This window comes from Patagioenas fasciata, chromosome 3 (assembly GCF_037038585.1).
Source record: "Patagioenas fasciata isolate bPatFas1 chromosome 3, bPatFas1.hap1, whole genome shotgun sequence".
Lineage (NCBI taxonomy): Eukaryota > Metazoa > Chordata > Aves > Columbiformes > Columbidae > Patagioenas > Patagioenas fasciata.
The window spans coordinates 33,360,391-33,374,958 of NC_092522.1; the positions used below are offsets into that span (position 1 = coordinate 33,360,391).

The 14,568-nt window shown below is 40.3% G+C and overlaps 1 protein-coding gene across 3 annotated transcripts in view; it reads left to right on the plus strand.

The window, feature by feature from the left end:
• The window catches only part of CAMKMT (calmodulin-lysine N-methyltransferase), a 221,406-nt gene extending 217,836 nt beyond the window's left edge, over nt 1–3,570 (plus strand). For 2 of the 3 annotated variants that reach the window (XM_071806088.1, XM_065833393.2), the window contains one exon: nt 1,084–3,570. In XM_071806088.1, the coding sequence (XP_071662189.1) occupies nt 1,084–1,161 (78 nt within the window). In that variant the 3' untranslated portion in view covers nt 1,162–3,570. Of the gene's footprint in view, nt 1–448; nt 645–1,083 lie in introns of all 3 variants that reach the window. The other variant, XR_011738221.1, reaches the window with a different exon arrangement.
• The last annotated feature ends 10,998 nt before the right edge of the window (nt 3,571–14,568 follow it).

Sequence of the window (14,568 nt, forward strand, 5' to 3'; positions counted from 1 at the left end):
GCTTTATGTTCCACTATGAAAAAGGAAAAGTGTGTTAATTGCTCATAGACAGTAGCTTACACAGAGACACTTCACAGCTGAAGAATATTATATGGAAAAGATCTTTGTTTAAATAACGTGAGCAATGTTGTGACACGGACCAACAAAAATCCTTAACCCACGGCAAGGAAAATAAAGGCAAAGCAATATGGGATAAGAAGAGTTCTGGCTTTAAATGTAGAGGTTTAGTGGGGGGGTCATTTGTTTCAGGCATGGCTAAAGATTTTTTTTTTTTTTTTTTTTACATTTCTTCCTTGTATTAAAAATAAGCAAATACTTTTGTGCAAGGTGATTACAAAATGTAATATGTATGAGTATTTCCTACATTCCATTTAATATGTATATGTATTTTAAATTGCATTTAACCAGAATACCTAGGAAAATAAACACTCATCTTTTTTTTTTTTAGAAATCTATTCTTTCAGTATAGATCAGAAGAGCACATGTGTCATTATCCCTAGCAATTGGAATTGTACCACTCTAATTATCAGGTTATAATTCTCTCTTACAATGAGAATTTTTTAAATGAAACAGAATTAATAAATAAGCCCATCAAGAACTACATTACAGCCTTGGAAATGGCTTGCAATTATGTAAACCTTCAGGTAAGATTATGGTATTTCAGAGGTCTGAAACAGTTGTTGATCTTAAATGCCAAATATACGGCAATAGTTAGGCTGATTAGGGGTAAACTTTTAACCTTTGTTCTGAAGTTCCTTGCTTTGTGGATTTAATTCAGGCTTTAAATCTCACTTGACTATAATTTATTTAATACAGCAATTGGGACCTCACTTTTTTATAAGTAATGTTTGACTATTTATTGTGTGAATTAGTTTGTCTACAAACTCTGATCGACTCCTAATAATACTTGACATACTGTTCCATACCTGTGTATTTGATCTTAAGATTTCTTTTGGTAGTTATTAAATGTTTAATCCCTAGTAGTATCATCTGCTCTAAGGAATATAGTTAAGCAAGAACTGTCAGTATTTTAAAAATGCTTTCATACAGTTTGCTCACTTTGTCCATTTTTTTTATTTGCAGTTGAAAAATGAAGAAAAAGATACATATGAGGAAAACCTCCATTACCCTTTTCTTCTCATTTTAACCAAACACAGATAGAAGATGACACTTTTTTTTGTTTATTCTAAGGTGGACTACTGAAAAGTAATCCATGCATGTGGATGGTCAGGAATTAGGGAGGGTACAGTTCCAACCCCCCTTTTGTTCCTGAGTCATCATTAAAGAAATATTTCTAATTAAATACTGAGGAAAATATCGTGGCTTGTTTCACAGTGTGTAAACATTGAGGCATCTTTTATGTATCATTGTAGAACTAATTTTTCCAATTATGTTCCAGCCTAAAACCAGTCAGACTTCACATGTATGCATTAACAAAGGTATAAAGCTGGCTTCCTTCTCTTTTGTGCCTTCAAACTTGCATGTATTTTGTTAAATCTCTTGAAATGTTATTTTGGGGGTGTATTTGAAAATATGCGAATAATATACTGTGTTGGCTTATATAACTGGTTGTAACGTAGTAAATGCATTCACATTTTGATTAGTAAGGAAAAAGTTGTCTTGAGATCTTTTAAAAGTGCACCTATTGAATGCTCGGATTTTTCTGCCTTTTTTTTTTTTTCCAATTCCTCTGTTGATTTTTACTATCCATGATTGAAGTGTCCTCATTTGCTTAGTGTTGAAGGCTTTTATATAGATAAGTGTGTGTGTGTGTGTGTGTGTGTGTGTGTGTGTGTGTGTGTGTGTGTGTGTGTGTGTGTGTGTGTATGTGTTTTTTCCAGCAGGACTTTTCCTCCTGTAGATGTATAAGAAATTATGCATCAGACAAAAGCCTCATAAACTGACCATTTGTCCTTTGGACACAATAGCCTGCCCAGCCCCTCTGCTCCTCCTCTCCAATTATGTGTGATTAGTCTCAGTGTGTTGTGTCAAGAAGGGGGAGTGTGCTGAGTGCTTATTATCTGTTTAGGTACAAGAAGAGCACATTTAGGTTCTGACTATGAATGGAAAGTGAGCCTTTATCAGGACTAAAATCTAAATGCTACTATTCTAGAAATGGCTTTTGAAAAAAGGCATCCTTTTCTGATAAATTCCGAGAAACGCTGTAACAACTAAAGGATTCTGTTGTCTAATCAAGCTGTCTATTTTGAATTAGTTTATATTGTGATATATTGTGGCCCATGTATTTGATAAACGTTTAATGTGACTTCTGCTGGGAAGCACAAAAATCCTACAAAGAAACAGGAGCAATTTCTTATTTTCTTAACAGTTTAATAGAGCATTTTAATGACTTCTCAGAAAAACAACCTGAATCATTAAAGAATCCTGTACAGTCTCGTAAACCACAACACTTCTAAAGTGATGAAAAATAGGAGAGAGGCATAAACTATGACTGAGGGAGGTACTAGATGCAAGGAAGTGTAGAGGATCATGCTGAAATACATTAATTAAGAGAATTGCAGTTTGGCAATAAGCGTTCTTCCATATTTAACAAGTTGGGCAACATGTAAACCACGAGCTCATGAAAGTCCCTTTCCCTTCGCTCTTCTTCTCAAACAAATTTCTTCACTACCGGTTTGCATGTCCTTGTATTCAATACTTTTTATGCTCCATTAGAGCACCTAGATGGATCTCAGAAGGCATAGGTCAAGTCGCAGTTAGATCATACATTTCTTTCTCACAAAAACTTGAATTGCAATGCCAAGTGATGGGCTAACATCACAATAACAGCAATTTATTCCTCTTTTGATAAAAAGCAGCCTATTCTCAGTGTTAGATAAAGACCAGGGGCAATGCAAACCAACCATTTATCCTAGAACTGAGTAGTGTGTCTCCCCTATAGCTGGTATGAGTTTCATATTCAAACTCTTGTTGGAAGATACTTGTCTAGTAGGAAATGAAAAGCATTTAGGAATAATTTAAAATTGCTGTCAAGGTGGCTTTAGTTTAGTTTTGTTCTATTTGACCCACACAGCTGTGCCTTTGTGTTCTCATGTACCGAGAAATCTTTATAATCAACAAAGGAGTATGAAAAATAGGGAAATATTAAAATTTGTGAACCTTTTATTTTTGAAGGGCTTGAATGTCTGCTGCACAATGATCTAATAAAGGTTGTTAGTTGCCAAAAATAGAACCCGTGTCACTGAAAATTGTGTTTTTAGCTCTAAGAAAAACAGTTTTACTCAAATTAGTAGCTGATAATTGCTTTTTATTTCTTTAGTGTCTGTCATTTGAGTTGAAGGCTTTGCACAGGTGCTGCCATCCCTAAAGTGTGTAATTGATGGCATATTTACCAAAGATGCATTTAGGCTTCATCCTGCAAACACATGGGAGCTCCACAGGCAGTGAAGTTACTCATCTACATAAGTACTTGCAGGTTTGGTCCGTGTAGATATTTTAGAGGTATCTAAACAAGCTCTCTTCTTGATTTTTTTTTTTTTTTTTAATGGGTATTGAAAAGTCACAGATGTAAGATTTACTACATGTGAGGCAATAAAAGTGTTCTTTTTAGAGACGTCTCTCAGAATTTCTTGCATTGGTGAGAACTTGATGAACTGTTTCTGAACTCTTAAATTTTAATACAAATACAGTGTTTATTAAAACATCACATAGCTTTGCTAAAAAAAAAAAAAAAGTTAGGTGGTTTATCAAATCGTGCTTACAAAACGGATCAGAGCCTTTCATGTGATGTGCTTTAACTACTTTCTGGTACTTGGTGTATTTTTAATGATGCAGCTTACTGTGTTCTGTAACAGAATATTGAGCTTAATTACTTTGTGTTTGCAAAGCACTTTGAAGATGAACGATGCTGTGCAAGAGCTAAGCTGTCTTCACTGGGAACAGAGATGTTTGGCTGATGCAAGTTTGCCTTCCCGTACGTTGGTAGTTTTTAGAGCAATGTTGTGTCTTCCTCCCTCCTCAGGGAAAAATGGCAAGAGAAATGATCTTTTTGTGGCTGGACATCCATCCCCCTGGGCACAGCTCTAACGCAGCTGATGCCACTGGCAGTGAGTTGTGATCTTCAGAATACAAAAGACCAAAAAAAAAGTATTACCTTTCCTGCTGTGAGATCTGGCAAAGGCTTTCTTACAAATTACAAACTAGTCCTCCCGGATAGCATTCTGGAACAATGGAACAAATCTTTCCATTTGGGAAATAAGTCTGATTTTAAATGAAAAATGTCTTAAGAATGTGAGATGAAGCAGGAGAATGTCCTACCCCAGGTACCAGTCCAGCTGCAAAATCCTTATTAGTCAGGTCATTCACGTTCTGCCTGGGGCTTAATGGCTGCATGTTTGCGTGAGAAGGGAAGCGGGATTAAAATTGTTCCTTCCAACATCTTTACACCTTGAGCCTGGCTGCGTAGGGTTTATCAAGTGTTACATCCCCACTACAACTCTCCTTCCCTGTTCCGTGAACAAAAGACAATAAGGTGGGTGGAGCTTTTGATCCACCTCTTGATATGGCAGGTGGCACAGCTGATGTGGCAGGGAAGAGGGAAAAGACAGGGACACATTGCCAGGCAAACAGAGCAGCGTTTTGTTACCCTCTTCCGCCTGTTCTCTCTGACACAAGAGGGAAGGTGCCAGGTCTCTGTCTTTTCACAGGCCAAATTATAAATGTGTAGTTTAGCTTGGTTTTCTTTATGCGTGGTTTTCTTCTTTAAATCAGGGATTGAATGGTGATGTCAAACTGCAAATTCCTTTAACTCTTGAGAAATGTTTCAAGATGCTGGTGGAGTGTGCTAAGACAGTGTGTGCTGGCACTTCTATCTAAAATGTTTTCTGTGCACCATGATCATCCCGTGTTTCCTCAGAGACAATTTTGTCACTTTCTATCTTTTGATTCACCTGTTTAGATTCTCCTGAGTCTGACTAATACGGTTTGTCATCCCTTTGCTGTCACAAATCAGTAGCCTAACATTGGTTGTAAGCACACCAGCATCTTTTGAAAGATGGTTTTGAAAGCTGCTTTTCAATATTATACTCATCTGCACTGCAACACTTACTTAACCCAGCCAAAATGATGCAAAACCCAATACTTGATGAATTTTCAGCTGAATATTCAAATAAAGGGGGGCTCCTCCAAATCATGCCTATTCCCCATACAAGAGAACCTGAGGCACAGACAGTATTGCTGTCTCATTTGCCTGTAGCCATTTAGAAAGCAGCCAATACATGCTAGAACTGATCCCAGATTTAGCAAGACCAAGCGAAGTGCAGCATCTCCTTGGCAAGATCCATCTCCCTCTCTGACCTGTGGACTCTGTTCAAACAGCTGAATGTAACAAACCTAACTTTCCCTTCCCATTTTTAAAGAGTTTAGCCTATTAAGGCTCCTTGCTTAGTCAGCAACTGGCTTGCTGCCAAAAAGCCCAGCATATTGTTGTGGCTGGGGAAAAGCTGGATGTTTTCCATCTCTGTCCAACAGCGGCACTGGATCTTCATTGTCTCCCTGTGTGTAAAGCGTGTGGAAAGTAGAGGGAAGATGCATGGAGCAGTAGTCCAGATGGCATTCCACAGCCTGAGAAGAAACATCTTGACCTTCGAATCTGGGTTAAACTCAACAGATGCCAAGCCCCCCAAAACAAAGAGCTGTCGTGGCTGACGACAGCGAAAGAGCGATAGGCCTTCAGCAACAGAAAGTATCTTTTCTTTTGGACACATTTCCCTGCAGATAACCAACACAGTGTCGCTTCCAGAAGATTGCTTATTAAAAACAAGCAAAAAAAAGAAATAATGGCTCCCTGCATTAGGCACCATCCCCCTTCAGTCGTAAAACGTTGCCTCTGGGCGATGGGTTATGCTGGCAGGAAAGGATTTGAACGTTCAGCCTGTGTTGTGCCCTGCCAGAGCCTGCGTGCAAAAAGACCTGTTATTTTTTCCTGACTCTGACTTCAATTAATGTACTTTTAAAATGATTAAACATATCATGCTGTGACTTCTAAAATGTCAACAAGCTTCTAAACTTGGGAGACAGGAATGTAATAAAATAGGTAATAGGAGATTCAATAGTTAATAGAGGCCCTGAAGTGCGAGTGTATACAGTAGCTGTATATTGGAAACTGTGCAAATGAAGATGGCTTAGTATTGCAAACTGAGGAAGAAAATTGTTTTTAATTAGCACCTTCATAAGAACTGCTGATTAATACTGTTTGGTTTGGTGAAAAGCTTTCAGCTGAGTAATTTGTACAGCCATTACAACAGTTTTGTTAGACCAGGACTCCTGTTGTTAAACACAAACAGCAGATGATAATGGTGGAAGATGAGTTTGTCATGTAACAATTTACCTTATTGAAAAAAGCTTTATATAAAACCCAATACAGTAGGTACCAGCAGAAATCACATATTTTAAATCCTTTCAAGATTGCAGTGTGCGATGCTAGTGTGTTTTTTCATGGACTAGAAACAGATTTTATATCATTTATAAAATTATATATACAATTTAAAGGTGTTGTAGCATGGATAGACCACTTTACTAGTAATGCTTTACATCAGGACAGTAAAGTGCTGGTATATTCAAACACTTCCTAAGTATACAAAGTAGGTCTAAAAATTGAAAGGTAATTAAGTAATATTGTTCACATGCAAATGTATGTTTGTGCATTATGCACTGAAATTACGTCTGGCGTTTGTGCAATGTCTAGCATTCATACCTCAGGCTTTAAGGAGATTTCTCCCAGGTTAACTGCTGTTCACTGCTTTTGCTTACTGTTCTTTTCAATTGACAACAAAAAATTAAAACCTGTTATCTGTGTCTCCATAATACAGGAGCACAGGTACTTTTGTGGCCCAGATAGGAAATTTAGTGCCGTCTGTAGAAACAGAGGGATTTCATTAAACGTGGTAACAATGAAGGAATATCTGCACTAAATTATGACGCTAACCAAGGATGGTAAGATCTGTAAATTATTGGAGTGCTATAATAGAACATGAGAGTTTTCCTTTAGACAGGCCTTCGGGGTAATAACAAGGGTTGAGACTCACGACAGTGCCAAATAAGCTTTAGACAGCATAATAGTCTGCAAAGAAAAGCCACAGAGCACTAATGTAAAAGAAGAGCTGTCCACCACATGCAGTAAAAATCACCAAAGGTCATTTTATGGTAGCAATTGTGACATAAAATTGGTGGTCATGCTACATGTCTAATACTCAGCACAGCTTTATAAATGATGGGCCCCTAGCGATGGCTGTCATTAAGTGCTTTCATCATAATAAACTTTAAACTGTTGGCTTTATGAATCGCCAGCCAGCTTCAGCTGTTCGTTGGATGGAGCTTGCAGTGCCTTAAGTGTGACAAGGCCTATTAGGAACTGCAACCATGTTTCAAGCGTACTTGGCTTTCCCACTCCTGGGGTGATTGCTGCCTATTAAATGGCATCTGGGAAGATTTTCCTCCAGCAATCTCTGATCAAGAGCTTTTTTGGGCTTTGACCTGCATTTCCTTCAAGACTTTCTCTGAGGAGTTTTATAAGAGCAAAACTCCAGAGGATTTATAGCCACTTCTGATTAATACCTTTTCAGTTTTTCTAGCAACTCTCCCACTGCTACATGGAGAAAAGCTTTCATTGTTCCTAAGGTGCTTATTTGTGACCTTTTCTCTGCTTTCTGATTCCCTCTAACATGTTCTCAGTGAAATCCTTGGTGTGCAACCAAGACAGTTGCTGAAGTTGCTGCAGCTTTGTGTGGAGTGGCTTTGATAGTTAAAAAAGAAAATGAATTTAGAAGGAACTCCTCCCATTTCCATTTCAACAGTCGTCTCGTGGCTCGTGGGTAACAAATGCCAAGGGTACCGATTCACTATCCTAAATAGTGTACGAGCCATCTAAGGTAGAGAAACTGCTGATTCCTCAGGACTCCAGCCGAGGGGAACGCAGATACATTAATTATAACACTAATTTCTTCCTTGAACTGTGCCTCTCGAATCCCTGCGCGAAGAACCCACCTCTGTTGGCAGGCGGGGAAGCGAGCTCCGGCGTAGCAGGGCCGCGTTCCTCCTTCCAGCAACTTCCTCTCTTTGTCACGAAATTGCCCCGTTCCTGAGTTCATTTGTGGTCCCTCGCTGTGTGGAGAGGGCGTAGGTGCAGGGGCAAAGCCCGGAGCAGTTGCAGCTTTGACAAGGTGGTGCCAGCACCCTGAGAGGCAAAGCTCAGCGGGTCTCTAGGAGTTGAGCTCCCAGCTTGGGGTGCAGCCCCTGTGGTGGCACATTCCTGGGGCCCGGGGCACGCCAGGGATAACCATACTGCTGAAATATGAAGTTGCATATAAAGATTTCATGAACTGGATTATATTTTCATCACCCTCATGCATATGAAGTCTTTTAATTTCTATAAATCTTACAGTGAGTTAGAATTAAATCGTATTAGTGTGAATAATAAATGTTGAGGGATCACTCATCTAAGAACTTGTAGTATTTAATTTACAAGGACTATACATTTTTCAAATCTCTTAACAAGGAATTTTAAGCACTTCTTGAGATTTATTTTTTTTTTTTAAAAAAAAGGGAATCTGGAAAGCAAAAATGCTCTGTTTTTCCCAGGATCCTGAATGAGTGACTTGGGAGCTATTGTAATTGCAAAAGCTTTCTCTGTGTAAGAACCTGGCTAATACTCTTATTAGCATCTTTTTTAATCCAGGTAACATAATAGTCAAAGTGTCAGATTAATGTCTCAGAGGTGGACCATTAAAAAATAAATTGCAAAACCTTTGAGAGATTAGCATTTGAATCCAGCCAGAAGCTCCTTGAGGTTCTTGGGTGTGGATCAGAGTCCTTAAAGCATAAGTTGCTATCACAAACCCCATTAGCCTCCAAGTTACTCCAAATGAGAAGACAGTAGCCACAATTATTATATTAGCCTTAACTCTAGACTTGTGTCCTCTGGGAAGCAAATGTACAAAATGTGATTTTCATTGCGAAAAGAGGTTTCATTTTCTGAAACCTTTAATTTCTAAAGAAGTTTGAAAAGCAAATAATAAAGCACACAAAAAACTTATTTTCAGGGTGAGTATTTATATTTTAATTCATAATAAGGATAGCCATTAAACAGGGTAGTACTTTGCATGTTCAATGTGCTTTTTAGTGTCATTACTCAAATAGCACTGTGGGCTGATACAATTAGAAATCGTTTCCCTTTTTCCACATAGGGAAACTGAGGCAAAGACGTGAGGTGACTCACACAGGAAGGTTCCATGACAGGCAGAACCGCATTCATAATGTGAGTCTCACTCAACGACAGTTCTGAAACAGCAGACCTTCAGCCGTCTGTCAGACTTTATTTTTGTGCTAGATGTTGGCGTACCCCGGGAACTGCAGTTTTTACATCTTCAGGTATAATTTGACATTCCCTGAAGGGGTTACTGTTCTTTCTGATGGATGGGACCAGTACTGGATTTTTCAACAGAAGTACTGAAATACAGCCAGGGACCTATGATGTATGAGAACTAGTTTAATTTGTCATCTCCCTTCCTCTAATGCATTTTAGCAACAAGCTGTTCATTTTCAAGGGATTGGTAAGAGCACTAAGGAAAATATGTAGAACTTTGTCATATTTCTACAGGAGTAAAAGGCTGTTTATTTGTTTGGAGAGAGCACTGATGATTGTTCCTACAACTTCATACTGTGTTACCATTTCTACTGCTGTGCTGCTTTTTGGGGGGGTGTGTTTAGCAGCAATGGCTCTAGATTAACTCTTTGCTGTCTCAACAGAAATCTACAGAAATATTTTTTTGGCTATTTTTTGAAGCTGATACTTCAACAAGTTTGCAGGCAGTGACTTTGCTACCAGAAGCTTTAGGAATGAGGACCACACTTAAAGCATTTTGCAGCGTTAATTTCCAAAGGTCCACGTGAATTGCAGCAAAGGCATTAGTACTATGTAAGCATATCCAATAATTGATACAAACAGTTAAAAAGATGATACAATAGGAAGCCAAGTGGCGATTTAACCTTCCATTCCCAGTATAGGGAACACCGGCAGTGGAGCAGATTACTGCGGGAAGGACAGGTGCTTTTGCACAAGTGCTTTTTTTGTCGCGAGGCTCCAACAGCTCGCACTGGATTAGGGACATCTGTGCTTTTACCTGCCCACCCTGCAGGCAAGGTGCTGCCTCGCAACTGCATGGGGAACAAAAAGGAATCATGTCCCAGGCACCAACACTCTGAGCATCTGCCAGCTTATGTAGTGAGGTAGAAATATTAGCAAACGCATGGGAAAAGACTCCATTATGGAAATAAAGGGCATGGGAGAGCACAGAAACAATGAGCCGTGTTTTCCAGTGGTTTATAGGCTGTGGAGAAAATAAATGGGAGGGAAGAGACTGAATTCTCCTCATCCAGGGGGGAGATACCACGACAAAAATCACTTGGAAAGGTGTTCAGCTCGGTTAAAAGGGAGCCCTTTCGAAGCACTTTCACAGTTATTTTCAGCTGCGAGCAAAGCACAGGAATATTGCCACCGGGTAGAAATTGCTGCCAAACAATGATCAGTGAAAAGGATGCCTACTGCTGAACCCCAGCCTATTTCAGATCACTTTCGGCCTGCCCTTTTCTTTGTTGTAAGGCCCCATTGCAGCAATAATGACTGCAAGGCGTGGGTAGCGTCCCATCCTGGTCCTCCACAGCAGGGCAGCAAGGGTTGGAGGCTCAAAAAGCTGAGCACAGGCAGCGTAACAGCACAGGCAGGACAGACATTATATTGGGGTATGGCATTCAGAAGGCCCTATTTGTGCCCAAAAATCAGGAGTGAGAGCAAGGCAGTTCCAGGTAGGTTCATCAGGGAAGAGGGATGGCACACAGTCCCAGCAGGCATGAAGATCCGTGAGACAACATGCCTGAAATCAAGACTGGTGTGGCGATGAGGAAAGGTAAGAGTAAATGACTTAAAAACTTCTACAGCGTGACCATAATCTGTACAATTTTGAAACTTCCCCATGGCAAATAATGACAGGCACAGTAACCTGCAGACCTCACAACAGTGTATGTTGGGGAGCCCCTACTCGTAGTGCAGTACAGTATAAAGGTAGTGTTTGATTGTACGTGAGGTATGATTTTGCCTTCAGAGCAGTCTATCTCATGCTAATGAGGTGATTAGGAATGTGTTTTCCCTAGGTAACCACTCTTGCCAGCAGGCAGGTAGCATTTTGTGGCCATACAGCTATGCTCTTTTTGCTGCTGGATGGGATTCCCTGTGTCCCAGAGCCACCATCCATTTTACCTGATGCTCTGATGCACAGCACTTCCCACCTGTGCCAAACAGGTCAGGCTGAAATGAACACTTGTGCGAGCAGTTCAGGTCATTGTACAAACAGGCAGTTGAGTTTCAGAAGCACTTCACATTTTTCTACTGCTATTTAGAGGCTAATGTGTGTAGCCTCAACAATAATTTGTTTATTCATCCATTCCAGTAGCTTTGTTCCTGCTGACTCCTATCTAAAAGGTGACGTAATACAAATTTTATGAGCTGTAGGACAGTTATGGCTTAAAATGAATCTGTATGTACCAGAACAGGAGGCGGGGGTGTGGGGGGGAAGTTTTTAAAAAACCTCATGCACGTAAAAACTCCACATCTAAATCATTGTTAATATTCCCCTTTGCTGATTTCTTATCTTTTCATAGCATAGGAAGAAAAATAATACCTAATGCTGGATCTGAGCGTAATTTCAGTTGTAGAAATCAGAATATTCCGAAATCTGTGAGCTGGAGGACAGCTTTTCCCAAGGTGTTGAAAAAGCTCTTTCAAATGAGGAAAGAAATTTCACTTTAAAGATTTTAAATATATCAATGTAGCAATGTGGTGCTCTGCTTGAAGCAGAGTCATTGGTATCTTTGCAGATTTCACAGAATCACAGAATGTTAGGGATTAGAGGGACCTCAAAAGATCATCCAGTCCAATCACCCTGTCAAAGCGGGAACACCTAGATGGGGTTACACAGTAAGGCATCCAGACGGGTTTTGAATGTCTCCAGAGAAGGAGACTCCACAACCTCCCTGGGCAGCCTGTTCCAGGCTCTGTTACCCTCACTGAGAAGAAGTTTCTTCTCAAATTTAAGTGGAACCTCTTGTGTTCCAGTTTGAACCCATTTCTTTTAAAAGCTGGCTTCCAAAGGCAGATAGTCCAACAGTAATAGTTAAAAACACTTCTGCTTCCGTGAGGGACATCTGTAGTGCTTTAAGCTGCAAGCTGGCTGTGAGTTCAGGTGCAATGTATGTGTGTCTATGTTGACCTCAACATTCTAAGTCAAGGAATACAATCAAACTATTTGTGCTTCCTGCCCTGGCTCTGGCCATCTGTATTACGGCCAGTAAAAATCCTCTGGTTTGGTTGCAAATGGCCAGTCTAGGCCTATATGACCTTTCTTTTGCAGAGAGGAATAGCCTAAGTGTAGCCTGCTTACAAATCCAGACTTTCTGGTGGGTAGGTTTGGGACTTGTGGTGAGCAGGTTGTGTTGCTCCATGCTTAGATGGGACATACGGAAGGTGATGTGCCAATTCTTCTGTGCCACAGACCTGTGCTAAGCAGCACCATCAGGCTGTACCTTCTTTCTTAGCATTCCCTGAAGGCTGTTTCTAGCCTGAGTTTTGAACATACATCCTCCAAGGGTGGGTTTGAGGGATGCTGTGGTTTGTGTGCAGCACAGACATAACCAGTCACCTGCAGATTCTCCTGTCATTTTTCTCTGCTAGTTTAACTGGGATGCAACTTGGAAACCTCTGCCCTTTACCAGTGCAGTGAGAGGTAATTACCCTTCCTAAAGGAAAACACAACTGTACAAACCTCCATTTAGCTCTTAAAAGCTGCTCTGGTAATTGTCTTAAAACCAACCTGAAAATGTGAACCATTAGAAAGCATTACACCAGAGTCCATTCATGTGGTTTATATAGTAAAAGTTTATTTGTACAAGAAATTGCAGTGTCTATCTCATTTAGACTCCATAGGACCTTCCTATATGGCCCTGGCTCCATGAGAATTGAGGCAGTTCTCCCGGGGCATCTATGTGTTACAAAGGAAGCCACCACCACTGTGAGTAGCATTATCTTAACAAAAATATCCCTGCTGTTGCCCAAACCTTGACCTACTGTGTAGTTCTTTTTCTGTTAACATAACTCACTTGACATCTTTACCTTCGTATACCACTTTGCTGTGATTCCTTTTAAAGAACGATAGAGGTGGTAGAGCTTCATTGCAAAGATGAACTGCCAAGCACAGCCAAATTTGGAGGGTCTGGAGGGAAGGAAAAGAGGTGGTTTGTTACTATTTCATATATAGCCCACCCCAATGAAATAACAGTAAAACATGTGGCAGTGAAGACAGTGTATACTCTCTGTCCTCTGTGTGATAACTAAGTGGGGTGCTCCATACATACTGGTCCTTTCTGAAATTTCACTAGTTAGTTTTATTGCATTGGGGAAAGTAAAACAGCAACAATAAAATTATATTTGAAGTTTCTAACCTTCTAACATTAAAAAACAGCTGCTTTTATCTTTTTTACTCAAGGATCTAGGAAGGTCTGAAGGTCCCAAGTCCAGGCCATGGTCTGACATGCATCATATCACTATTCAGTTTTCTAGGGTCTTGTCAGGGCCCAAGCAAGATCAGAGCAGAAAAGTATTAGGTGCTACATTTCCCCTCCTTTCTCTTCCTGATTATAGTTGTGGTAGTTTGAATTTCGGGTGGTCTGATCCACCTCTGTTTCCTAGCCCTTTGCATTCCTTGAGGACTGTGTGCTCTGATGCTCTGCATCAACAGGAGACAAAACAGTGGTTTCTAGGGATGCAGGATGGTGGTGCACAGGCAAGACCAGTTTACAGGATGTTGTGCTAGAGCTCTACTCAAAGGACAAGAGATGGATTTTTTTGCTGAAGTAAAATCAGTAACATACAGAGATTCTCAAAGGTTCTCACTTTGCTGCCTTCTCAGTCAATGCTTATGCTCTTCAATGGTAGTGAGGAAAGTTGTATCTTCTCCTTTCGATAGGATAATAGAAGTGAGGTTATCCATACTGACCTGCCCCTTCTGACCTTTCAGGTAACTAGCAAGCTTTATTCCATCAGATGAAGCATGATTTGGTTTACTCTACTGCGGTTCACTGGTACTTCTATAGTTGGATAGCTTAAAGACTTTGGAGCACAACAGAATTTGTGATGCTGATGGTGAGTATGGAAAACTCACACAAACATGCTGTGGTTTTGTTTCCCAAACCCATCAGGCCCCCATGTGAAAGATCTTGAGTAATGAAGTGTTTGCTGTCACCACCTACTTCGCGTGTCCTCTTACATGAACTCCTGTGCAGTACTGAGACAGTACCCATGCTCTCCTTGGGATTTGCCATAACCTCAGGATTCTCCACCCTACCGAAGAAAGGCCTAGCCTGAAAAAAGTGTGTGTCTCAGGCTCACTGCAGTATCAAACGTGGATGCAGGGCCCTCTTCTGGAAACTACTGCATCAGCACTAACCAACCAGTTCTCAGAGGGCCTCCTGAATTACATGAGTAACCAAGAAGTTTTTTGC